General features: G+C 38.4%; 2 protein-coding genes across 4 annotated transcripts in view; one reads left to right on the forward strand and one right to left on the reverse strand.

Moving 5' to 3' along the window:
* Positions 1 to 200: 200 nt before the first annotated feature.
* Positions 201 to 17,325, reverse strand: ERH (ERH mRNA splicing and mitosis factor). The gene is made up of 4 exons (XM_063091499.1): positions 17,219 to 17,325; positions 13,726 to 13,813; positions 7,476 to 7,596; positions 201 to 702 (listed from the first exon to the last, which is right to left on the reverse strand). Exons 1-4 carry the CDS (start codon positions 17,219 to 17,221, stop codon positions 600 to 602), a joined length of 315 nt encoding a protein of 104 aa, XP_062947569.1. The 5' UTR covers positions 17,222 to 17,325; the 3' UTR covers positions 201 to 599.
* Positions 17,326 to 17,712: 387 nt separating this feature from the next.
* SLC39A9 (solute carrier family 39 member 9) overlaps positions 17,713 to 27,777 on the forward strand; it is a 49,153-nt gene continuing 39,088 nt past the window's right edge. For 2 of the 3 annotated variants that reach the window (XR_010022986.1, XM_063091496.1), the window contains exon 1: positions 17,713 to 18,475. Coding sequence is in view for 1 of the 3 variants with exons in the window: in XM_063091496.1 (XP_062947566.1) it covers positions 18,380 to 18,475 (96 nt within the window). In the remaining 2 variants the exon portion in view is untranslated. Of the gene's footprint in view, positions 18,476 to 22,119; positions 22,165 to 27,777 lie in introns of those variants that run through there. The other variant, XM_063091497.1, reaches the window with a different exon arrangement.

A 27,777-nucleotide genomic window follows, 5' to 3' on the forward strand; every position in this document is an offset into this window, starting at 1 on the left:
GGAGGGCACAAGGCCCTCCCAGAAAGAGTATTTGATCAAAGCTAAGGAATTAACCTGGCTGCTGAGGCAGATAAGCTATATCACCAGAAAGTCTTCTAAAATGTTTGCATCAACAACACGTACAAACCTTGGAGCTACAACTGGGATTCACTTAATGATGCTGGAATTCAATGTTCATGGACAAAAAAATAAAGAATCACTGAGGGAGAAAATATAACTAAAGAACATTTATTTTTCATTAAGACTTTATCTTGAGGACAAAACTAAACTGTGTTACCACCCCCTACCCCATCTTGAAGAAGGGTTAGTACAGTGAATGTTATAAAGCAGATATGAATAGTTTTGAAGGATTGGAACCAACATTAACTGACAAAGAACTTCCATCTAAATCATCAAAAAAATGTTGAAGTAAAAAAAAGCGGGGGGGCAAAAGGGGTTTCAGATTGAATAAGATCGTCACATTTCATCTAATACATTCAATCTTGGCTAGAGTATAACAAAATGGAAACAGGATTATTATAATACAAAACTTCCACTACAGCAAGCTGTACATACCTGTGTTCCAAGCCACCCCCAACCCCCTAATGCTTCCAACTCAATTATTTCCCAGCCTGTTGGGCCTGCCGACGAAGGAGCACATAGATCTTCTCTTTAATCCAGTCTTTGTTATAAGGCTGGTACGTCTGGGTGTCAGCTCGGTAACTGAGGAACAGAAAGACAATAAACAAAGTTACAGTGGTCAATTACTGTCATGTGTTTAAAGCCCCAAATTATAACAGCCCAATGATGGCACAGATATACACATTTCTGTACATAAACTTAATGAAAGAGTTGTTTACCTAGCTTTTGCATTTTAAGCTATATAAACTTTAGATCATTTAGCACAATTTTACAGTGGAAAAAGAAACCAATGCCTAGAGCTCTTAAGTTAATGCTCAATATGTTACATATCTACTTCTTGATAGAGTATGACCAGAAACCATGTGTTCTTTCTCCTACATACTTTCCAGTTTTTACGGTTCCTTTAGTGATTAAAGAATAAAAGCCAAATGCTAGTACAAACCTTAGATTTGCTAAATTTATTCTGAGTTAACTAACTTTAAAAACATGTTACTGCAACAAAGATTTCTTGATTTTTCCCCCCAATATAGCATTAAGAGAAGGAAATCTTATAACCTATATTTTAGAATTTGCTTTTTAATATAATGTTAGAGGCTCATGGAGGAGAATTATCAGAAGAGATAGTAAGCTCTAAAACACCTGTTATCAGAAGAGAAGGAAACAGCACAAAGACTAGCATTAGCAGTAAAACTCCAATGGGACTCTGAGGGTTTCTGGAGCACAAGGATTACTTAATGGCCAATCACTTGGGGTATCTTTACAGGACTCAAAAAAATGGAGAAATTTTCCAGCCAACCTAAAACTGAAATGTAGCTGGTTACGTAAAAAATTCATTTTTGGAGCCCAAAACTAAAGCAGACAATAAGCAACCAGAGACTGTACAAATACAATACACATCACAGTGTTTCAAAGCTTTGTGCACCATCTGGTGGGAACACTGCACTGCATCCAAAAAGAGGCCGAAGATGCAGTTTGCCTTGATGAGTACACTTAGTGTGCCCCCAAAATAACTTAGGGATACCACAGAAAAACACACTATCTAATGTGTCAGTTATTGTCTTGTTTAACTAGAAGTTGTGCTTGTTAACTTCATGGCAAAAAAAAGTATACATAAATAAATACAAAAGACATTAATATGTTACCAAGAACTAGGTATTACTTTAAGCGCTTATCTGAATTAATTCGCTTATTCCTTTTCACAACTCTTTGAGTAGGTACAATTATTATCTTTTTTATAAACAAGGAAAACAAGGCTCAAAGAAGTGAAGCAACTTCTTAGCTAGGTGATATTGGACAAGTAGTAGAATTTACACACTCTTGACTGTAGAGTCTTCACTGTTAAAACCACTAAGCTAGAAATCTATAATCCAATTTTTGGTAAGGGAAACAAACTCCAAAGTAGGAATGCTTTATACAATTCACATCATATTCTTCCTCTGAATGATAAGGTCAGAATCTGGTTTATTAAAAATGTATAAGCTTTCCATTTTACAAAATGCTTAACCAAATAAAAGAAACATTTGGCTTTTTACTAATGTCCTTTTGTTACAATGAGAAATATCCTAAAAAGTGAAATAATTTTGCTTGAATATCTTCTGCTCATACCTCCTAAATAAATAAGCTCTCATCTAGTCTACTTTGAAGTGTGGCAGAACAGACCACAATTAACACTGGAAAAGACCTAAAAAGGAAATAGAATTTCTCAGAACTATCATATTTGGGTGGGCAGCCTTATATTCTTGGACCTTGCTTATTAGTACAGTAGGGTCAGATTTATGTCAGGAACTCAAGGACAGGGTTTTATTTTTAATTACAAATATGTTAATTTTTTAAAATTTGCCACAAGTAGAATTATATGAGCTCCAGTTTCCATAAGTGAGATAAATTGTACTGTTAACCAATAAAAACGTGTTTGGTTTTTTTTTTGATAGGTGAAAATTACACAAAGTAAAAAAGTGGTTATAAGGGACATACCACAAGTATGCTATTAATCTTTGAACATAACTTTTCTAACTTTGTGCTACTAAATGTAAACCAGAAACCACATCTAGAATGCTAAAATGATTTCTACTATTTGTATTATTAAAGAAAAATAGGGGAAAGACTTCTTTAATAATTACTTAGATAATTCCTTCCAGCTATGGTAGTTCAGGTAGTATAGAAGAGAAATTAATAGCAAGCTATAGTTATTAATGGTCTGTCTGAAAAGCTGCAAGCTGTAGTTATTTATGTTTCTATTTCTAATGTTGAAAATTTGGGGACCTCCGAAAACTTTCAGAATCAAATAAGGATTTAGAACCACTTTTCCCACATGACTGTGGTTATGTCCCTCTTATTATTAGAATATTCAGGAGAAATAAGGTAGGTAACCAAAGAGATTACCTACTGCCATGGTACTTCCTGTGACAGCACATGCTGCTCCTCTCTTTAATCAAGGATTGTGATTTGGGTAATACTCCTCAGACCAGAGACTGAGTCCATTTTTGGTTTGCAAACTGTTGTGTACTCACTGCTCCTACTACGTTTACATGGCAATGACCTAAGACTTACAAATTAATTAAAAAACAAAAAATCCCACAACAGTATAGGAGGAAATGCAATAAATAAGATTCTACCTTGGTTTTTTTTACACTTTTTTTTTTTTTTTGTCGTTTATTTCGTGACCGGCACTCAGCCAGTGAGTGCACCGGCCAGTCCCATATAGGATCCGAACCCGCGGCGGGAGCGTCGCCGTGCTCCCAGCGCAGCACTCTACCAAGTGCGCCACCCAAGTGCGCCACGGGCTCGGCCCTAAGATTCTACCTTGTGACATGACTAACCCCAGAGCAAACTGACCATGTATTAATAATAAAGTTTAGGCATGGAGAATTTTTATTTCACATATTTAAAGCCAGAGTATGAATTTTTTCAGTTTTCTGATCTGTAAGTTTTTTCCATAAGATGAAAATACAGCCTTTTGAATATGCAGGCTTTCTTTATTTGCTTAGAGAAAAAAGGGACCTGTTCATCCTCAGTTACCATAATGAGGAGGTACTCCTAACTAGTAAGGCAACTTGGTACTAGTGAAGACATCGTGATTTCATTGATCAAACCCACAGCTTCAGTTCTTGTATAAACCTGCATTCACTGACCATAACAGTAGGCTAAAAGATTCATCTGCCAACAGCTAGGAATTTTATTAATATACTTAACATTTATTGTCTCATTTTCAAGTACCAGTTAATAGCTGTCAACACACAGCTTTCCATAAGGAAGGCTATTCATGAGTTGGCTATTGCATGACTTGGAAAATAGCATGCAAGTTGATGGATTCCTAAATGTTCACAAGCCAGAATGATCTTGGGGGTGGGGGCACACAACAAAGTCTAACTAAATAGGGCTGCCCCACCCAGATATGATAGTTCTGAGAAATTCTGTTCCTTTTTTTTTTTTTTTTATAAAATCACGAAAGCCACCAATTTAAAAAATAAAATCAATAATTAATTTAAAGAATTAAGTGAGGGTATGCATATGAACTCTGTTAAAATCATAAATTCCAATTCAAACATCTAGTCAGTTTTTAAGTTCAGGTGTGAAAATTTCCCAACACAAATACACCTAGGACAAAAGCATATATATATGTATTACCAGAGTTTCATCAGATAAATAACTTCAAGCTTTCTAACATAAGAGACTGAAAAATTTAGCATGAAATATATTAGAGTTTTCACTTTTGTTTAGGTCATCCTATCAATTCAGAATATAGCTCTGTAATGAAAACAAGAGAAGGAAAACTACCAATAATTTTAAAAAGCGATGCCTCAAATATTATATGGTTGACATACATTTATACAACCAATATTTACTCAGCACCAACTACATGCCTGATACTATTCTAGATACCAGGGATACAGCAGTGAACAAAAACAAAGCTTCCTGTTCTTAGATTAAATTCTAGCAAGCATATACAGTCATCCCTCAGTATCCTCAGGGGACTGGTTTTAGGACCTCCTATGGATACCAAAATCCATGGATGCTCAAGTACCTGATATAAAATGGTGTAGTATTTGCAAATAACCAACGCACATCCTCTCATATACTTTACTTATAAATACCTAATAGAAAGTAAATTGTATTAAGTAATTGTTACACTTTATTGTTAGGGAATAATGGCAAGGAAAAAAGTCTGTACATGTTTAGTACAGATGCAAATTTTTTTTCTAATATTTTCTATCTGTGGATGGTTGAACCCAGGGATAAGGAAGGCCGACTGTATACACATTACTGGTGATTTTATATCCAGTAGATGATCCTGTCAACACCTAAGCCTCTCAGTTCCTTGAACTCCTCTCCCCTAATGACCTCGTCTCCTACCATTCCTTGGCCAGATCCCTACACCTTGTCATTCAGCATTTCAATCTCAGTTCCAAGCACCTCATTCCCTAATCACTACTTCCTAATACTCCAACTGCAGCAATCCTTTTACTCGGTGGGACCTACAATTAATCGGTTTACCTGTCTCCAGTGCCCCCTTCCACCCCCATTACATTTCACAGTCATTCAGTCCTTTGCATACACCTTCAACCTTTAGCAAAATCTTTGCTAACTCTCTACCAACTCCTTACCTGTAGCCATCCGGGTTAAGAGTGACTAGAAAAAAACCCCATGATCACAATGACTGATTTCACTTTAAATTCATTAAAGTGCCTCAGAGAACACTTAATGTATCCCAGAAATCACACATATCCCTAATCCTTTCATCTTCCTAGATTATTTCTCCACAAACCTGCAGCACCCCCCCAATTTCAAATTGTGTCCTTAATTCCTATTTTCCTGAGATAACTGGAGCAATCAGAAAATAATTTCCCTAAGCCCCCACATTTGCCTGCCCTCCCTACTTTACTACTAATGAACTGTCCAAGATCCTATCTAAAGCCATTAATTTCTCTTGCTCTACTAGATCATTCCATGAGCCAGCAAGCTTATCATTATCTCTTCAACCTAAAAAAATTTTACAAAGCTATTTCCTCTTTTGGCCATAACCCCATCTCTGCTCTTTTGAGCAAAATTCAAAAAAGCTGTATTAGCTGCCTATAATTCCTCTCTTATTTCCTTAAACTCACTGAAATCTGTGAAGATCGTACTCCTTTCACCCTACCAAAACTGCTTTGGAACTCACCAAAGACTTCCACAGGGCCAAATCCAGGGGTCAATTCTCAGTCCTCATTTATTCGACCTATCGATAACATTAAACACTTCTGCACTGGATATCACTGCTCCCTGCTTCTCCAATGTCCTACTACTCTCCCCCCCTCCACTCACTCCTCGGCAGCCTCACAGGAGGCCTTACTAACTCCAAACATGCCAAGCACACTCCTGCTTCATGACTCTTGCCCTACCTGTCCTGTCCCCTCTGTCTGCTAAGTTTTTCCTATACATATCTGCATGGCTTATTCTCTTACCCAAGTCTGTGATCAAACATCACCATTTCAGTGAACCATTTCCTAGCCACCCTAAGTAAAACCGCAATCCACCTTCCAAACTCTCCTTATCCCCCCATCCTTACTCTATTTTCCTTTTTGGTACTTAATTCCTCCTAATTATGATTTACTTGTCTATCTTGGTATGTCTCTACCCACTACTACATAAGAATGGAGATTTCTGAATCTGTTTTATTCACTGCTGAATTCCCAGTGCCTAGAACATGCTTGTTATACAGTTGACACTCAATAAATACCTGTTGAATGAACACACCTGGTCTCATTGTGTGTGAGATATATATATATCTCTCTGACTATACCTAGATTAACTATAGACATTACAAACTAATACAGCAAAATGCCTGCAGCTCTGTTGGCCTCAGATTCCTGAGCTTATTTATATTTAAATAATTATAATAAAAACTTTTCAATTAAGTTATTTCATTAAAGACTAGAACTGAATCACTTTAATGTTTGGAGTGAGCAAAATAAAATTGCAATAATTGAAACACAATGAAGAGGTACAGAAAACAAAACTCAAAAATCCCAAGGAAATGCCTGTTTTCACCAGGAACCTTTGGGGAGACTGCAAGGTGCAGCCAGGTTCCAGGCTTGGCTCTAGCGGTGACCCATGAAGTGCCTGTTTTTCACCCCTTCTCCCTCCACTTCTAACACAGTGCCTGGCATGTAATAAATACTCAAGTACCTATGACTGAATATCATCTCATCATAAACTGCATCCATTTTCCTCTGTAAAAAGAGCTGTATTTATACGTAGTTTCTGCTCACAATGTTGAGAAAGATTAAGTCTATAATACTTATGCTCCTTGGTAGTAGTGGTAATAAGTGGATTATCAATACAAATTATTACAACAAATATGTTAGAAAAAAATTTAATCTGAAAAATCTCTGAGAAAACAGTCTAAAAATATCTCACTCTAATAAACATGTTTACACAGGCTAGGATTAAAATTAAGTTAAATTTCAGCCCCATATAAATATTTAAAGTTTTAAAATGCCATGAACAGAGAATAATTTTAGTTTTACCCCAAAGTCAATTGCTTTAGGACAAAGACCATAAGGGGGGTTAAAAAACTAAGAAAAATATTATTAGGTATAAGGAACAAAGAATCAGGACATGGAACTTCTTAATTAGCATCCTCTCTGCATACTAACTGTATCTATTAGCAAAGTTCTTAAGATGTTCTTATGCCTTTGGCTCTATGCTGCCAAATTAATTTATGATCTACATGTAAGTGAAATATTAATTACCACATAGTACTCAAAATGCAAAGACCAGTGTCAGACACACAGTGAACCCCAATACCACAAATCACCTCAAACAGACAAACAATAGAAAAACACAAGTTAAAAGATATGGTGGCTAATACTTACACAAGGCAGCTGAGGTCTGCCAGATCATCGATAAAATCAAACAACTGACTGATGTCATATGTGATGGAGGGACTGTTGGGATTCATTCTCTTCAGATGTTCTTCATACATTTTACAAACACCTAAGAGAGGGGGAAAAAACAAGATCTTACAATCGCATAAACTTCTAGATGAGTAGAGCTATATACTGATGTATTTATTTTAATAAAGTTGGACTGGGAAAAGAATGGTAGGTTGATCACTTTTGTTTTAATCATTGCCATTAGTAAATATTTTTTTATTTTATAAATTCACCAGAATGTTGGTAACTATTTTGTGCCTTAATAATAAAATAAAAAGATTACTTCAAACCACTGGAGCTAAAGAGACTTTAAGGATTTGTCATCTGATGATTCAAAAAATGACAACCCTGTAGGTTTTACTATCAGATTTTTCAGTAAATCTTGCTAAAACCATAGTAAATAAAGAAAAATATCACACTGTGGAATAATGGGTGGAAAATGAATACTTTCATATTCTGCCTTTAAATTCTGATGCAATGAAAAGAAAAATCACAATAAAAATTGGCAATGAGGGAAGAGATTACCCTGATAGGGTACTTAAGATCCTGGACTCTGGATTGAGACAAACCTTATTTCCAACTCTGCCCTTTATTAATCATGAAACCTTGGGCAAATGACTCCATCCCCTGAACCTTACCTGTCAAACAGAGATAACAACAGAACCTCTTCATAGAGTTGTGTGGACTACATGAAATAATGCATATAAATCATTAGAACATGTAGTAAGCATATAAAAACTGAAATAAAGTAATAAAATGAGCAAAATCACCCACACTATTAACTTAATTATCTAAAGAGCATATTACCTATTTAATTTTTATTCAGTGAAACATTCTTCTTATTCTTTTTCAGGAAGAGCACCTTTTCAGTCCCTTCCCACTATCAACTACTTTTAAGAGTATAATGATGAACGGACAAGTGACATAAATGTTCGTTATCTGGGGAAAACATGTCCTATATTGTGCACACAGGCCCTTTATGTACCTTTAAAATTAACTTCATTGGGCCGAGCCCGTGGCGCACTCGGGAGAGTGTGGTGCTGATAAAATTAACTTCATTAATCTAATAAAAAGCAATATTCAACCATAATACTATCAGGCAACTATCTTAGGGTTTTTGACTGCTATTGGTATACGACACTGTGATCACAAAATATCACTCATGAGTTACTGAATGGAAAGGAAATAAAAAACCAGGAAAGTAAATTCACCTTTTTTTTTTTGGCAGCTGGCCAGTACAGGGATTCAAACCTGTGACCTTGGTATTATAAGACTGCACCACCTCTCATTTTAAAAAGGCATTAACCCACAGCTGCCACCATACTTAATAGTGAAAGACTGGATGGGTTTCCTGTTAAGAACAGGAAGAAAACTGGAATATCTACTCTTGCCACTTCTGTTCAACATTGTACTGGAAGTTCTAACCAGGGTAACTAGGCAAGAAAAAGAAATAACAGGCATTCAGACCGAAAATGAATAAATAAAACTATCTTTATTCACAGACAACATGATCTTATAGATAGAAAATCCTAAGGAAACCACCATAGAACTATTAGAATTAATAAATGAGTGCAGCAAGGTTGTAGGATATAAGAACAATATATGTAAATCAATTTTATTTCTAAACCCTAAGAGTAAACAATTTAAAAATGAAATTAAGAAAATTCCATTTACAACAGCATTAAAAAAGAATAAAATTCTTAGAAATAAATTTAACAAAAAAGCTTAAGACTTGTACACTAAAAACTATAAGATGCCATTGAAAGAAAAGGCCTAAATAAATGGGAAGGTATCCCAGGTTCATGAACTAGAAGACTTTAAGATGGCAATACTCCCCAGAATGATCTGTGGATCCAACACAATCCCTATCAAACTCTTGAGTTCCTTTTGCAGAAACTGAAAAGCTGACCCTAAGTTTTGCACGAAAATGCAAGAGACCCAGGAAAACCAAAATAATCTTGAAAAAGAACAATGATGTTGGAGGACTCACACTTCCCAATTTCAAAACTTACTACAAAACTACTATGATCAAGACAGTGTGGTATTGGCAAAAGGATAGGCATACCGATCAACGGAACAGAAATGAAAGTCCTGAAATAAACCTTCACACTTATGATCAATTGCTTCTTGGCAAGGGTACCAAGATAATTTAATAGAGAATAGTCTTTTCAACAAATGGAGCTGGACAACTGGATAGTCACATGTAAAAGAATGAAACTGGACCCATACCTGACATTATATATAGAAATTCACTCAAAATGGGCCAGAGACCTAAAATTAAGAGTCAAAGCTATTTTAAAACCCATAGAAGAAAACAGAGGCATTAATCTTTGCGACCTTGGATAGGGCAATGGTTTCTTAGTTATGATACCAAAAGCATAGGAAACAAAATATATACCAGGTACTTCAAAAAGTCCATGTAAAAATAGAATTAAGAGATAATATGAATCCGTGAACTTTTTGAAGACCCCTCATATAGACAAATATACATAAAAATTGGACTTCATCAAAATTAAAAACTCTTGTGCTCTAAGGGATACTATCAAGAAAGTGAAAAGACAATCCAGACTGAGAGAAAATCTCTGCAAAACACAAATCTGGTAAAATACTGGTATCCAAAATATACAAAGAACTCCTAAAACTCAACAATAACTCAATTAAAAAGTGGGCAGAGCTCTGAACAGGCACCTCACCAAAGATGTACAGATGGCAAAAAAGCATATGAAAAGATGCTCAATGCCATATGTTATTAGGGAATTGCAAATTAAAACAATGAAATACCACTATACGCCTATTAGAATGGCTAAAATCTAGAACAGTGACAAGACCAAATGCTGCCAAGGATGTGGAATAATAGTAACATTCATTCACCGCTGGTGGGAATGTAAGCCAAATGATATAAAGCACTTCTGGAGATAGTCTGGTAGTTTCTTTCTTTCTTTCTTTTTTTTTTTTTAAAAGATGACCGGTAAGGGGATCTTAACCCTTGACTTGGTGTTGTCAGCACCACGCTCAGCTAGCGAGCTAACCGGCCATCCCTATATGGGATCCGAACCCGGGGCCTTGGTGTTCTCAACACCGCACTCTCCCAAGTGAGCCACGGGCCGGCCCCCTGGTAGTTTCTTATGAAGCTAAACATAGTCTTTACCATATGATCCAACAATCATGCTCCTAGTTGTGTACCCAAACGAACTGAAAACTTAGGTCCACACAAAAGTTTGTAGCAGCTTTATTCATAATTGCTAAGACTTGGAAGCAACCAAGATGTCCTTCAACAGGAGAATGAATAAACAGTTAATCATATAATGGAATAATATTTAGCAACAAAAAGAAATGAGCTATAAAGCCTCAAAAAAACATGAAAGAATCTCAAAAGCATATTGTTAGGTGAAAGTAGCCAATTTGAAAAGGCTATATACTGTATAAATCCAATATGACATTCTGGAAAAGGCAAAACTAGAGACAATAGAAAGATCAGTGATTGTCAGGGGTTTAGGAAGAGGGAGAGAGGTATAGGTGGAACACAAGGATTTTCAGGGCAGTGAAACTATTCTGTATGATACAGTAATGGTATATACATGTCATTATACATATGTCAAAACCCACAGAGTGTTCAAAGCAAAGAGTGAGCCCTAATGTAAACTATGAACTTTAGTTAATAACGTGTCAGCTATTAGTTCATCATTTGCAACATATGTATCACACTAATACAAAATGTAGTAACAGGGGAAACAAGCAAAGTGGGGAGAGAAGGAGTATGTTGGAACTCTGTACTTTCCAATTAATTTTCCTATAAATTAAAACTGCTCTGAAAAAATTAAGTCTATTAATTATTTTTAAAGAGTGGGAGATTAAGGAGGAAAAGCTCTGCCTTACAGAGAGATATTAACAACTATAAGAAAGAAAAATAGAATAAGAACACTACCATTTGGCAACCACCATGTGAGAACCGATTCAGTAATTCTGTTTTAATATTTTTAGTTTTAACTTTTTAAACAGAAAATAATCGTTTCTGATTTTAAAAAAAGAAAGTAAAAAGGAGCTTTGAAAAGACATGGAGGAACCTTAAATGCATATTGTTAAATGAAGAAAGCCAGTCTGAAAAGACTGCATATGGTAATGATTCCCAACTACATGACATTCTGGAAAAGGCAAAACTATGGAGACAGTAAAAAGACCAGGGGGTGCCAGAGGCTTGGGGGGCAGGGGAGGGGGTAAGAAGGAATGAATAGGTGGAGCACAGGGGATTTTTAGGGCAGTGAAACTATTCTGTATATTTACTGTATGTAACAGTGGAACCATCATGCACGTAGCAAAACTCATAGAACTGCACGTACAACACAAAGAATGAACCCTAATGTAAACTAGAAACTGTAGTTAATAATGATGTATCAGTGCGTCAATACTGGGTCATCACCGTGACAAATGTACCACACCAGTGCAAGATGTTAATAATAATATGGGGAACTGTGTAGGGGTAGGGAGAGAAAATAACATGTGAACTTGCTGTAGTTTCTGTTCCACTTTTTATAAAGCTAAAACTGCTCTAAGAAATAAAGCATATTAATTTAGTTAGGCTTTACTAAAATCATCAAAGGTTAGTAAAGGGTACTGCAGAATCAATGACCAAATATGATAACATAGGTGAGGTAACAATCTGCTAAGGGAGCATATACACAAAGTCCACCTTAACAGTAGGTAAGGATGTGAGCAGAGGAATGGACCTGAAGGGAGATAAAGAAAAAAGCTGCAATGGGTTGAATGTCCTCCCAAGCTCTTGTTGGAGCTTAATCCCCAATATGGTATTTGAAGGTGGAGCCTTTAAGAGGTGACTGGACAATGAGGGCTATGCCCTCATGTAATGAATTAATCCATTTATGGATTAATGGGTTAAAGGATGAATGAGTTATCACCATAGTGGCACTCGTGGCTTTATAAGAAGAGGAAGAAGCACATTAGCACACACTTCTGCCTCCCTCGCCAAGTGATATCCCGCACCACCTCCGGACTCTGCTGAGAGTCCCTACCAGGAAGAAGGCCCTCACCAGATGTGCCCTCTTGACCTTAGACTTCCCAGGCTACAAAACTATAAGAAATAAATTCCATTTCTTCGTAAATTGCCAAGGTGCAGATATTCTGTTATAAGTGACAGAACACACACTAATATAAGTGCCTTGTTCTTCTTTAAAAATTAAACAGAAGTAGATGGCAGCCTGGAAGGAAAGGCGCCAGCTACCTAAAAGCTATCTCTGATTATTTCAAATAGCTTTTTTCCACAGATCTATCCATTGTTGGCTTTACATGGACAGATTTTAAGTCTATCCCAGTTAGTTTTGAATAATCAACAGACTGAGGGACATGCCCAGGAGCAGAAACAAAGTGACTATAAAATCTTCACTGGAAGAAGTAAAGAATGGACAATTTGCTAGAAAGGATGTGGGACATGCACAACTGGTTTACTAGACATAATGATTAAACAAAAGAATGAATCCAATTTATGAAGATCTAATTTATGTGCTCTTATCTAATGGTTTACTGAGTAAAACAAACTTTAGGGCTCACAGTTCCCTTCAGGGTTGTACCAACACAATAGATAATACTAATTTGGTTGCATTTGTCTTCATTCTCTGAGCTAACTTCTATTTTCTAACAACATTCTGATAGGCTGTGACCAAATTTCAACATCTTTTAGCATTTATTTGTTTAATAAGCAGACTATTAGATTCAGAAGGCATCCCCAGAGCCTGCCTTAACAACTCTAGTTCTTGAGTTTAACCAAATAACACATAACAGAATATTTATAAAACAATGTAAAATCATTCCCTATATATGAGCTTGATAAAAAAAAAAAAGTAATATTTGCAGCAGGAAAAGACGTATATATACAACTAATGTTTGAAATACACAACAAATATGGTCTACTTTCCCTGCTCAAATTAATAATTAAAGAAATCTGGAAGAAAAAGCAAATCTGGTTCCTAAAAGAAACATATTTTAGGGCCGGCCCGTGGCTCACTTGGGAGAGCATGGTGCTGACAACACCAAGTCAAGGGTTAAGATCCCCTTACTGGTCATCTTAAAAAAAAAAAGAAAGAAAGAAAGAAAGAAAGAAAGAAACATATTTTAATAATAAATGCCAGCAAAAAAAATAACTCAAAGATTTCTACTCCTTGATTAGTGCTAAACTCACCTTCCATGCATTCATTCACTGACTCATAGTCGGCGTAAGTTCTGCCTTCTGGCCTTTTGGTAGGCTGTACCAGTAAAATGGTGTGAGACTGCAGGAGGAAAAAGTGATTTTAACATAAGTTTCTAACTTTTACCTAAGAAATTCACAGTATGATGTAAAATCCCCATTTATAACACATTAATCATTGCTAGTTATTAAAACAACTAGTAAGGGTGCTCTTCCTACAAAATTTATGCCTTTGCCCAAGTGTGGTATCAGAAGCTGGATTCACAACTCCTTTGTAAGATCTCCTTTAGTCTCCCACTCTTTGACTTCTTCCGCAAACTCCTATTGCACTTACTGCCTGCAAGCACTCAGCACAAGCTCCCTTTTCTTTTATATTTTTTCTTCCCAACTGTGTTATAAACCTTCTTGGTTTTCCGTTTCCACTGGTCACTTTCTATCTCTAGCCCTGTTAAGTCCCTAATAAAAACTCAGATATGGGCTGATGAAAGGAGAGAAAAAGAGAAACACTATAATCACTGCAAGGACTGTATCAGCCTATGTTCTTTTTCCAACCTTAGCACAACAGTGGAGTCACATTTTATAAGAGGTTAGGCTCTTAACATTAAGGTGTAAGATAAACTGGCAATGTAAAAATGAAATACATAGTTAACATAACTCTAAAAAAATCTTTGCCTTAAGCGGCTATCTAGTACCAAAATCACATATTTTTAAACACAAAATGGTTAGATGATCACACTATAAGAAATGTAAATATGCCCGAAGAACAACATATAGACTTATGTCTTCCATCTCCTGCTTGCTGTGGGGCATGTTTTCGTTAGCGGGTCAATCTCAGGGTTTCTCAACCTTGGCACTATTACATTTTGGGCTGGATGATTCCTTGTTATGGGTGGCTGTCCTGTGCATTGTAGGATGTTTAGCAGCATCCCTGACCTCTGCCTACTTGATGCCAGTAACACCCTTCCTTCCAAAGTTGTGACAACCAAAAATGTCTCCCGGCATTACCAAATGTCCCTTGAGGGATAAAATCTCACCCAGCTGAGAATCATTGATCTACTAAAATTATGTCCCCAGCCAATTTTTTGCCATATGTAGAAGGCTGATTAATTAAACACAAGTATGATGCTGCTCCACCAAAAATCCAATCCCAAATCAAACTATTCACATTTTTCTTCTCTTTTGCTGTACTAGTAATTTTTTAGCTAAAAAAATAAAAAATAAAAAACTCATGATGACAGAATCTCCCCAAACTGTTTTGAAATGATGAGAACTTCTAGCCATCAACAAATTGGAACTGAAATAGTTGATGCCTAGACTTTCTGAATAAATAACAAAAAAACAGTACTTTGAACACGATATGCAAAGCAAAGGGTCATCATACTACTCCCTCCCCATGAAGAAATGAGTCATTTTGATTAAAAGTTCGAGAGAGTTTGAGATAAAAATAGAACTTGGTGACAAGAGATGGAGGATAATCTCTCACCTATGATGAGCTGAACACAGTCAAAGCCTTTGTTAAACAGTGATTAATAGATAAAGTATCATACAAGATTATATAAAAGTTTCTATTAGCCAGCTATGGAAAAAAGGAGTTTCAAATGATTATTGAGAAGAAAATAACTTTATAAATCACACTAACAGTGGAGCTTGCCATATACACTAGCTATACCAGTTGCTACTATATTAATTTTGTTCTCCTTTCAATGCAAATGAAAGGACCAATTCATTTGAAAAGGTAACACATGGAAATAGCCATACAGCTTTTTAGATCAGGTGTTAAAATGAATTCATGGGCAGTTTACTTTTTGCAATACTTACTGCCCAAAGACAAGGATTAAAAACTACTAGGAATAAAATACTGTAGTCAAAATGGTTATTATTTTTAAGTGGAAGCACTTCCCTATTACCAATTTTTCAAAGACCATAATACCTCTCAAACCACTTTTGGTCACTTTCTTCTTATTGGAGCTGTTTTCAGAACCCCCTAGTTTTATTAAAAATCCAAATATACTTGTCATATTAGTTTTTTCCTTCTGGACAGATTCCATCCTTTCCTTCCTTCTGGTCCTTTCTCAGAGGAACCAGTACAAAAAAGAAAAAACCACAACAGAAAAAAAGAAAAAAGAAAAAAAAAAAAGATTGTGAAAACCCCAATAAGGAAAAAAGAAAAATATTTATGTAGAATTTTCCTAATAAAATCCTTATTCTCTGATTACCAAGCAGCATTGATTCACTCTGACGAACAGTTAATCTAGCTTTAACTTTTTAAAGTCCCACAAACATGAACCCTAAGAACAGTCATTCTGCTATTGCAGAAATATTACAATAGTCATTAACTTCAAATGCCTTCCCCCAAACTTCAAAGAAAGAGGGAGGGAGGAATTAATTGAAGTTTCTAAACCAATAATCATTCACTTTAAATACAAACTGTAATGTTCAATTCTACCAAGTCGATAAGGAACTATCACTGGCATTTGTCCAAAGAGAATGGGTTGTCGATATTAATTGCTGTCACTTTCTCAGATTTTAACCTAAACATCTCAACACAATACCAGAATGACATAAAGGCAGAAAGAAGGAAACTCATAGAGGTAGAATGACTTGCCCAAGGTCACACTGCTAGATACGGCAAAACGGGAACTGGAGACTTGGTTTTCTAATTCGTAGTCCTCTTTGGGAGACTACGTTGGGTCAAACACTAAAATATCTCAACTCAGAAAAGTACAACCTGAAAAAGTTCCTTGCTAACAATAAATGCGGCAACCAGAAAACGAAAGTGGAAGTGTGGAAGTAATCTTGATTTCTCGTAATCCATGTGAGCATCTCCCTTTTGATTAAAAATCCACCACCAGCACCCCAACCACTCCACTACCGCTCCGGTCAGATTCTAAGGGACCTAGGCCCTAAGCTGAGCCTATCTTTTCAGCCTCCAACCCCAAAGAATGTAAATGAGGGTAAGAACAGGACTGAGGGCTGAAACAAATGAGGCACCTAGGGGTCTTAGGAAAGACAAAAACCATTTTTTAAAAGGCAGAGCACAGGAGAACAAAAGGGGAATAGCTGAGAAAACACACTACAAAGCAAATATGACCTCTCCTCGCCTACGCGCCGGATGCAGTAAGTTGAACGTCAGATTCGGGGAACGGTTTGTCAGACATCCCTCGGCCATTGTTCCTACGGTAAGCTAGAGCGACTGGAGGAAAAAAGCACCATCCCACGCCTGGGTCCACCAAGAAGCAAACGGGAGAAAGTGTATTTTCAGGCCCACGGCACGCCTCGATTGAGCCAGCAGGCGGGCGCGCAGCCGTAGGGCGGACCCGGGCGGGCCTAGAGGTAGGCCCAACGTCTCCGCGGCGGGAAGGGGAACGGTCCTCCCACGAGCTGGCGGGGCCGCGTGCAGAACGCTCGCGCTGGCGGGGATGGGGGGTATGCGGCTAGGGTTGCCCGGGAGGCTGGGTGCTCGGGTAGCCGCCGGGGCCTCTCTCACCATCGCGCCAAACTCTCTTCGTTTCAACCGCTGCAGACACCTCGGCCGCACTCGAGCTTAGCAGCAACGCCGCCAACAGCCAATCCCCGCGATAGGAGCCGACGGAAATCGTCGGAAGCGCAACGCGAAAGAGACTTTTGAACCATAGAGGCGAACTTACTTCCGGCAGCTAGAGCAGATACTGACTCTGTTTCAGCCATCTTGGATAAGGGCGATGAGCTAGGAAAGGGAAAGTTTCGGGCGCTTTAGAAAGAATAAATTATTTCATGACTCTGTGTTCCGTACTCACCTTATTAGAGATACGGCTTAAGAGCTCACCGGTACAGTTAGGGACACCAGTCATCTTTCATCAGCCCTACTTAAAAATGGCGGCAGTGTAAGTATCCCGGACCATAGGTCGGTTGTAACCCGGAAGTTCCCTTCTAAAGGAGGGGGCGGTGAGACAATCCGGAAGTGGATGTAATGAAGAGGTGCCACTTGGCGGCCATGGCCGCTGTAGTATCGGCGGCTTTGGGGCAAGGCCGGGCGGAGTGGAGTATCATGGGCAGCACCGGGTATAGGGCAAAGACAGCTTTGTATCAGCTTTGCTGCTGAACCCCAAGGACCCATCGTTAGACACCTGCGGGACTCCTTTCCCCATCCTAGACTTGGAGGGGAGTTTGCCGGGACTGGTGGGCTGGTCCCAGTCTTGGGGGGCGGATCACCCGCGGGGCTGCCTCTGGGAGACAGGGTCGCCGAAAGAAGGAGCAGGTTTGCTTGGGTTTTCCTCCTTTTCTCCTGCCACCTAGGACGTTGTCTGTGGGGGGAGTGGGCCCGTTGTGCCACCTTCATTACGACGATCGAACAGTTCGCTCGTTCGCACATTTTCCCCGTTGACTTTTCCCATCTCTGTTAACCCGCGAGAATCCAGTGGCTGGCATCTGAGAACCCAGGGGCTGGGGCCTAAGATTGCTGAAAGTTCTCTCTCTGGTGCTAATATCAGCAAAAAGGGGCTGTTTCCAGGTACGTTCAAGAGAAAGGTGCCTCGTGAACACATCTGCTGGTGGGAAGGCCGAAAGAACTGGAAAGCCCACTTGTCTTGGAATCGCCACACGTGTTTAAAGAACCTAAGCACCTTTTGAAGCCACTGGAAGTTTGTAGTCTGGCGGTAAGGAGGGCAGAATGGATGATTTCATCTCCATTAGTCTGCTGTCTCTGGCTATGTTGGTGGGATGTTACGTGGCTGGAATCATTCCTTTGGCTGTTAATTTCTCAGAGGTAAGAAATTCTCAATTTTCTGTCAGCTGTCAGGATGGCTGTTTAGGAAAGCAGTGATAGTTGCAAAGCGAAGCTTCTTCTCTAAGTAATCTCAGAGCCAAAAGTCTGATTAAGGAAGTCTTTTAAAAAGATACATAAGATTTGATAATAGAAACAAACTTCATATTCAGCTTTAGAATTCTTAACCTGGGGTGGGTAGATACTACACTGAAGATCCTGGAGTATTCTTAATCCCCTGAAATTGCATACAGAATTTGGGTCTCTGTGCATTTTTCTCAAGAGAGGCACGATAGCATTTGTTTGGATTCCCAGAGGTTTCAAGGAATCAAGGTTCCAGGTTGTTACCAAAAAAGTAAATGGAGAATATTATTTGTCCATATAAGTGGAAATCAATATGATAGCTTCTCTTTTTGAGAAAATCAAGCTTACTATTTTGAGGAAAGCTAAGGGTTTTTTTGGATGCCTGTACTAGAATGAATGTAAGAAAAAAAAAAAAAGTGAGCTTGTCCTTAACTCACATTTCCTTTTAAAGAAGGAGAGCGTTGGAATGGATATTCTGAAGTTGTTTTCAAATCTGTTCGCTTAGAAGTGAATTTTTGTTAATATGCTTTGACATTTTGGTTAGCTTGATTAGTTGTTATTCCTTAAACAAACATTAACAGGAGAGGATAGATGAAAGCATTCAATGAAAATGCAGATAGGTTAGTTATATTGTCATAAAGGGTTTACAAAGTGCATAGTGCTCAAAGATTTAGGGGGAAAAGCTACTACCTTCAGAAAGAACAGGATTTCATGAGTTTGTCTTGAAGTTCAGCAGTAATCTAGGCCCCAGCCTCAATGTCTGTTCTGAAAGTACTTTCAAAGGAAAGAGGGGAGTAGAATGGCCTGAAGTGGAAAGGAAAGGTATAAATGGGATGTGAAGTAGGCCTTGAAGAAACCTGAGAAAGAGGAGGTGCTGCTGGTGAAGAAAATAGCCTGTGAGTGGGAAAGAAGGTGGGACAAGGCATTATAAGTTGGAGGAAAAGTAAAGCCCTCAGCAAGATGGAAGGGAGGCTTGAATTGTTGCTGCTCCTTTTCAGTTTTCTTTTCTATTTGTACCCCTCAGCATCGAATGATAACTTTTTTTTTTATTACATTCATTACTTAATTTCATTTTAAAAACTCAGTGAGGTACAGATGAGAAAACTCACACTCAGGTTATGTAATCTGGACAAATTCATGAAGTGTATTAGAATCGAGTTTTTTTTGTCTGTTTTGGTGGCTAGCGGGTACGGGGATGCAAACCCTTGACCTTGGTGTTATACGCTGTGCTGTAACCAACCAGCCAGCCCTCAGCTATTTTTTAAATCTAGGTTTTTCTGACTCAGAGCAATTCTTAGCCACTCTGTCCATTGCGGCGAAGTGCATGGTGTATGTACAAGGTAGCCCGTGTACCAAATCCAGCCCACAGACTTACTTTGTTAGATTAGCGAATGTTTAATTTTATTAATTTTTTTGTCTGTATTTTCTGTCAAAGCTACAACTGGGGGGTAGAGCTGAGTGGCAGCTGATTGTCCCAGTCCTTCTTGGCCGGGGAAAACTGTTTCACTCATTTGAGCTACCAGCATGCCCGGTGCTTTATGAGCCTGCTGTCTTTCCTCTGACATAAACCATATTTTTTTATAACTACATTAGAATTGAATTGACATTATTAGGGCTGACATTTGTGAGATTTTGGTTGGTTTGTATATTTAAACACTTATTGAGAGATAACATTTATGAAAATTATAATTAATTCAAATAAGCCACTAGTAAAACTTTTTATTTCTATAAAATGCTTAGAACTTTTCCAGTTTCAGTATTTTCTCAAATTATCTTGAATGATTATTGCAGTATGCAGGTGTATGTTGTTTTCTTTTTCACTGAAAGGAAATGTCTATTATTAGCCAGGTCATTAATAAAAATAATTCGTATGCCATGTCATTTGTGGCTTTCTAAATTGACGGTCAAGTGGTCTTTTCCAGCCGTAGGTCTTAAAATGCTATAAATCAGCATTCATAATATTTATTATTACAGCAGGAGGAATGTGTTTTTAGCTGTTAATAAAAATAAAAGTTATATATAAGTTAGTCAAAGGCATTTTAGAATTCAACTGGTGTTTTCTGTCTGCTAGGTTCTAAACATTTTTTTCCAGACACTTATGCTATTATTATTGGCTAATGTATTGTGAAACTAGTGAGATGATAAATTTGTAAAAATAAGCTTCATTCTTGAGGGGCTGGGAAGCACAATTTCTATCCTTTGAAAATAGCTCCCCAAACTCCTACATTGGCTAAATGCCTTTCCTTTTTAAAGAAGTCTAGCTTTTCTTAGGGGCTAGTGTTATACATAAGAGAAGAGAACCAAGTAAACCTACTTTATTTTACAGTTCACTTTCATTTACATGAAAAGATAGGCTTTTTATTTATGTTCTTAATCTTGCTGATGTTTTGTCATTAAATACTTTTTTTCTTCAGAATTTCTTAGAGCAGGAGGGCTGGCCGTGGCTCACTCGGGAGTGTGGTGCTGATAACACCAAGGCCACGGGTTTGGATCCTATATAGGGATGGCTGGTTAGCTCACTGGGTGAGCATGGTGCTGACAACACCAAGCCAAGGGTTAAGATCCCCTTACCAGTCATCTTTAAAAAAAAAAAAAAAAGAATTTCTCAGAGCAGGAATAAAAGTCAAATGACCCATAAAACCATTATTTATGGCAAGATTGGTATTTAGAAAGTCAAGTAGTCTGAAATTGCTGTAACATCAAGAGGTTTATTTGATATTGATTTCTCTGTCACTTTCTCCAACACTTTTCACTCCAAAACTACCTTTCTGTATACTTTCATGACCTTCTTCCTTGCCTTTTGAGCTGGCAACTGTACCTGAAGCCTAAATAATTTATAAAATTATTTTATAAAAGGGAAAATACCCCTGATTTGCAAATGGAATTACAGTAGTCCCCCATCCAAGGTTTTTCTTTCCACGTTTTCAGTTACCTGTGGTCAACTGTGGTCTGAAAAATAGGTGAGTACTGTAAGTAAGATATTTTGAGAGAGAGAGACTTTTATTACAGTATATTGTTATAATTGCTCTCTTTTATTGTTATTGTTGTGCCTAAGTTTTAAATTAAACTTTATCATAGGTATGTGTGTATAGGAAAAAAACATAGTATATATAGGGTTTAGTATCTATGGCTTCAGGCATCTGCTAGGGGGTCTTGGAATTTCTCCCCCAAGGATAAGGGGGGACTACTATATAAGTATATATTATAATCAAGATGCTATTTTTTCAGCATACGGGAAGGAGAAAACTTGTAATGGAGACCAAAGTATGCTTTACACAAATGAGGTCCTGTCTGGTAAAGGAGGTGGACACACTAGTTTAGCACCATCTTAAGTTTTTATATTCAGTTGCTAATGAGTTTTCTTTGGTACCAAATAACAAGGCTACATAAGTAGGTTGAGAGTCAATGTCATGTAGTATAAACCCAACTTAGCAGCTGCTCTGATTGATGAAAGAAGATATAAACAGATGGCCAAAGTGGGGTTTAGGATTGATTATCTGAGGATTGTTAATTTACCTACACATGTCTCCTCTTTGTCACAGAGCTGGTAACAGAGAGCAAGCTGTGTTTGTACAAGGGTTCTAGACCAGTCCTGCCCAAACTATCTGGTAAAGGACCAGTTTTTCTTTTTATTTTCTATTCCAGTCCAGACCAGTACATTTATAAAAATAAAATACTAGGAAAACAAAGTGGAAAAAAGACATACAAAACACAAGCTCAAATATATTGTTATTACATTCAACAGAGGTAAAAATACTCCTGTAATTGTAATATGATATTGCTATAAACATTTCTGAAGGCTTTCTCTCAGTTTCCATCCTTTTCCTGTTACAGGCCAGTTTGGGTTATAATGCCACCTTTTTCATGTATTAGAACAGCATAAATCCTTAAGTAGACAGATGAAAGTAGTGCTGCCTTTAGGATGATTTTAGAATTTAGTATGATTAATAATGCATTGCTTTCAAAAGAAACTGTCTGAGACAGATAATGTAGTTCAAAATCAGTGTCTCTACTTGAGCAAGCTATTACAAAGGATTGTTGTGAGGATGAAATGAAATAATGTCAGCAGAGGGATTAACACTGTGTCTAGAACTTAATAATAACTTTCAAAAATATTGAGAAGGGTTCTCAGTACTTATTACAAAAACTTTTTAAGATTTTTATTTTTACAACTTTGTTCTGATTTATCATTTTAAAACCTTTTTTCTGGGAACAGACTTATAATAATGGATAAGCCCCTCCCAGTCCCTCCCCTTCCCAATCATGGAAACTTCTCAGAAGTTTGTTTGGAATCCAGAAGTCTTATTTTGAGGTTGGCATTTCTGTTCACCACGAATGTTCCACTTGGAGTGTCCAGGGCTTTTCTTCTAGCCTCCCTGCATTATAGTATTTTTCTTAATATTTACTTTCTTTTCTTCGTTATACTTATTCTCATTTTAAGCTTTGTTTTGTTCTTTCATGTTTTGAAGTTTTGCTTTGTGTCTGATATAATAGCTGACTCATTATAAGTATCTTTGGTTTGAGGTACCACCAGTCAAAGGTTTATTGTCTGAAGAACAGATTTGTTCAGTATGCCTTTTCTCCCACAATTGGTTCTCTTTGAAGTAGTTTTGACAAAGTTTTTAAGGACTTTTGCATTGTCTTGTATGTTATTCTCTTATTCTCTTATGATACAGTAGATTTTACAGCTGTTTGGAATTTCTAAACTTTGCAATCTCAGTAAATGTATCCATATTTGGAATGCAGTTAGTAACTTGTCCTCCCTCAGATTTTAACTACAGTTTTTTGTCTCATAAAGATCTTTGGTTGATAAAACTAAGTTTGGATCAAATCAAATCTGGATACAATCTGATTCAATATTATTTTCCTGAAAAACTTTCTTTTCTCCAGGATACTATATAGAAAATCATAATTAAGACTTACCTGCATAATAATATTAGTAATAGTTGATGTTTAGTGAGCTTGTCCTATGTACCAGGCGCAATGTACATTATCTTATTTAATCTTCAAGGCAAGACTATGAGATACTGTTAAACCTCACTTAACAAGTGAGCAAACTTAGGCTCAGAGAGGTCACAAACTCTGGTAGAGGTGGTTTTTGAAATTAAGTCAGCCAGATTCCCAGTGCCAAAGTACTTGACCACTAATGGTATTGCCTTTCCTAATGACCACTGTGTAAGAAGGAGTGAAAATATGATCTATCTAAACTGATACCTTTAGATTCCCAAATTAGGAACATCCTTAACATCACTAACATTTTACCTTCCACAGTTTTTTACTTAGTCAGTGTAGCAGAACTTGGAACTCCAGAGGTAAGTGGTTTCCAAATACCATTGAAACCTATAAGAAAGAACTGAATGTGTCTTAGAAGCCCTTTAAATTAACACCTGCCAAATTGGAATTTGAAGTAGTTGCTGTTTTGAACTGTGCAAGATTAATTTCACATGACATCTTCACAGTATAGTCAGTCCTAAATTGTGCTGTTCAAGAAGTGACATTCTAGACTTCTGGTCAAGATGGCAGAATACACGGTCCCCAGCATCACTCTCTCCCACAAATCAACCAATTTACAGCTATTACATAGCAATGACAGCCAAGCTGGGACCGCAAGAGCTCAGGGGAAGAGGAGGAGAGACCTATGGAGTGCATGAAGGTGGGAGAAGCCACGATGAGATAAAGAAAGAACTGCTCTGACTGTTTCGAGCCCTGGCCACTTCCAGGCTGGAGCCGCTGAGTGCACGGAGTGGGAGCTGGCAAAAGCTGCAGCTGTGCCCTCCAGATGAAGTTGCTTGGAGGCAGCAGGGGAGAAGAGAGGCTTGGGGGCCCTCAGGCCAGCAAGACTACTAATAGGGTTCCTGTGGACACACATAGGAGCGAGGAGCCACAACAACTGAAAAAAAGGAGCCACTCAGAGGCCAGTGAGCCATCGCAAGGGACCAGCACATGGCCAGTCCTATGGCAAGTATTTGGAGTGCAGGCGGTGGGGGATATGGGCCCACTGGGAAAACACTGGGGCACAGCAAGGACAGCTGATCTGCCCCCCAATCAGCACAGGACCACTCAGTGGAGACTGGTAAGGAATGTAGAACTGCAGGGTGTGCAGTTTGCTGAAAAGTCTCAGGTCCAGACCAGAGTTTCTACACAACCCAGGTGTACTGGATCTCATGAGACCCAAAAGTACCTGTAAAGTCAACCATTAAAACCTAAGCTGCACAAAAAGCCTTCCCCAGGGAATCAGCAGCAAAGCAGCAATTTAGCTCAACCACACAGCTCAAGTACTGGTCCCCACAGGAAGTTCCCCCATTTTAGAAGTAAGCAAAGGACAACAAATTAGTTCCAGTGCAGAGTTTAAGTGGTAGGAACAGCAAATAATCCAACACAGAACTGAAGGAAAAAACAAAATAGCCACTGACCAGAGACCAAGTTTGATATTAACTAGTAATGTTCTCACATCACCAAAGAACACCTATAAAACCTAGAAGGACCAGAAGTCCCCTGGACTACCAAGCCAGGGAGCGGGGAGGGCAAGGGGCCTCACCCACATACCCCTGGACACCTGCAACCAGCCCAGCAATGACCACCAAGCCATCACAGGAAGCGCCCTGGGCTGTCCCAAGCCAGTGTCGTGGTGGGGCCTTGGACCTCGGCCATGCCCCCTGACACCACAACCAGCCCAGTGATGACCACCGAGCTGCTACAGGAAGTGCCTTGGGCTCCTGAGCTAGGGTCGTGGGGGGTGAGGGCTTCAGCCACACCCCTGTGACATCTGCACCCAGCTCAGCAATAGTCAAGCCACTGCTGGAAGCCCCCTGGTCTCCCCTGCAGGAATGAGGGAGGTACCACAAGCCTCAACCCCACCCCTCCTCCTTCCTCATTCCTCCTTCTCCCACCCTATTTCCTTCCCCTTTCCCCCTCCCTCTACTGTTCCACAACAACATCATAGAATGTGATAAATAAGTAAATAAAAAATAAATAAGCTTACAAAAAAATAAAAAATAAAATAAAGAAGTGGCATTCTTTTTGAGGGAAGAAGACCTTAAATGAACTCAGAATGTTTCTGTATGTGGCAGTCTTAATCCTTCTTCTAATTGAAGAATTTAGAGATGAGACTTTTGTTCAATGATAATGAGATTTAAGATCCCCCACAGCTCAGTTTGGAATTCCAGGTAACAAATAGTAGTGCTGAGTATGAGTACTGTTATTTCTTAAAACTTATGATGGTCTTATAGAAATCTCAATCTTCCTTGAATACTAAATACAATTTCTAACTTTATTGAAATGAAATGGAAAATAGGTATCAGTTGGGCTGGAAATTCTTCCGCCCCAATTATATGGATTTTTAAGTCACAGGGTTGTGGGGTTAACTACTAGATAATTACATCAAACTGTGTATTGCAAACCCTACGTTTATCTGGGGGTCAATTTTTCTATAAACCAAAATGCTGTACCTTAGCTTCTACATTTAGTTGTATGTCCCTTTCATTAATTCTTCATGTATTCATGACAGAGCAAATTGGGGAAAGAAGACAGATGCTAAAAGCAAAAAACTGAACAGTGAAGTGGGTTTTGTGGAGAAGCTAGTTAGCATCATGCTTTAAAAGTATAGATTCTGGAGCTAGACTGCTTCAGATCGTGGCTCTGCCATTTACTGGTTGTGTTAGCCTCAAAATTACTTGAACTTTCAATGCCTGTGTTTCCTCATCTGTAAAGTGAGAATAATACAAGTATCTACCTCATAGGGTTGTTGTGAGAATTAAATGAGTTAATATATCTAAAGTGATTATAGTAGAACACGCCTGGCATGGTAAATACTTAGTAAATGTTAGTTATTATAATAACGATGAAGGAGAAGAGTATCGGTAGCACCTCTCTTGTGTAGAATTTCGCCATCCAGAAACTTCCTTAATCTAAAGGACCATAAAAGTCTTTGATTAGCCAAATAGCCTGAAGAGCAAGCATTTTATTTGCTCTCTACTGTCCTTTTTCTCACTTGGCTCCTAGTAGGCTAGTGTGCCAGTTATGAATATATTGCCTCTCAGCTCCACATTCATTCTTCATTGACTACTCTGCAAAAATGCATCTGGGCCTTTTAAAGATTTTCCTCTGCCAGCTGGCACGATGTTAAGCTTTGTCAGTAGAGGATACTGGAGAGAAGTTGTAAAAGGAAGGGGTTTTCCTTCTTGGTTCGGTTATGCTTGCTCAGCAGGCTCCTAGGTGGCTTCTCTGACATCGATTCCTATAGCACAGGCAGCCTTCCCAATGTCCAGCTCCTGCGGTGTACCCAGCTTCCTCAGCCCAGGCTCCTGCAGCTTGTGTGGCTTCTCCAGCCTCCAGCTAGGCTTCCCCCATGCCCATCTCCTGCTGCACACACAGCTGTTCCAGCACCCAGCAGTCAGTAGTTTCTACTGGCACCCCCCCCCCCCCTTGGAGAGTATTATAGGAGTCTCTCCAATGAGACATTTTCCTATGAACAGCTTTCCCTGACACCCCAGAGTGCACATTTCTAGCAAGATCCACCAGCATGGCACCACAGAAACTTCTCTGCCATTCATCGAACCCCAGCTGTACCCTCTTTAACAGGGTTTGGATCTCAGCCTTTGTGGGGCCTCTTTTTTGAACACTTTTACCTCAGTCCTAGGGTTGTAGCTGCCCCTTACATCTGTCATGCTTATATTCTTTAGAGTTCTCTCTTACTAGCCAATTCCCTATTACTCCAGTCACCTGTTATAATTGTTCTTTATATTAAACTTTCCTTGTTCAAAATACTTTATGATTTTTCTTTCCTGATTGGACCCTGACTGATAAAGCTAGGTAATGGGTCATAAAATCAAATAACTACTGAGGCTAAACAGTGAATCAGGCCTGGAATAAGATAAAACGGCAAATGTTGTGATATATGGCAGGTGACCTTTGGAGTCAGTGCCTGGGAGTCATTAGGAAGTAGTGAGAACTGTGGTCAGCCAAAGAGTATGTCATTTGACAACACCAGCTCTGGTGTTGCCAAATCTTATTTTTCTGAAGCTGGAAATCTGGACTTTTATATGAAATCTTCTGAATTTTACAGTTTGGCTAAAATTCAAATGTTATCACATCACTGTGTGGGCCAAACAACCCATGTTTGTGAATTGCCAGTCTGGAACCTCTGGACTGGACTGTCTGATTAATAAGTGCTCTGCAAACTAGAAACAGCAAACTAGAAGGGGTAGGGGAGCAGGTAAAGG

Source organism: Cynocephalus volans, chromosome 3 (assembly GCF_027409185.1).
Source record: "Cynocephalus volans isolate mCynVol1 chromosome 3, mCynVol1.pri, whole genome shotgun sequence".
Classification (NCBI taxonomy): Eukaryota; Metazoa; Chordata; class Mammalia; order Dermoptera; family Cynocephalidae; genus Cynocephalus; species Cynocephalus volans.

Bases quoted from the DNA above. Each gene is read 5' to 3' on its own strand.
- ERH (XM_063091499.1), bottom strand. The intron at 7,597-13,725 runs GTGAGTTTAGCA...CCCCTCTCTTAG, and splicing joins AGTGAATGAATGCATGGAAG to GTGTTTGTAAAATGTATGAA. The intron at 703-7,475 runs GTAAGTATTAGC...TCTGTTCCTCAG, and splicing joins GCAGACCTCAGCTGCCTTGT to TTACCGAGCTGACACCCAGA.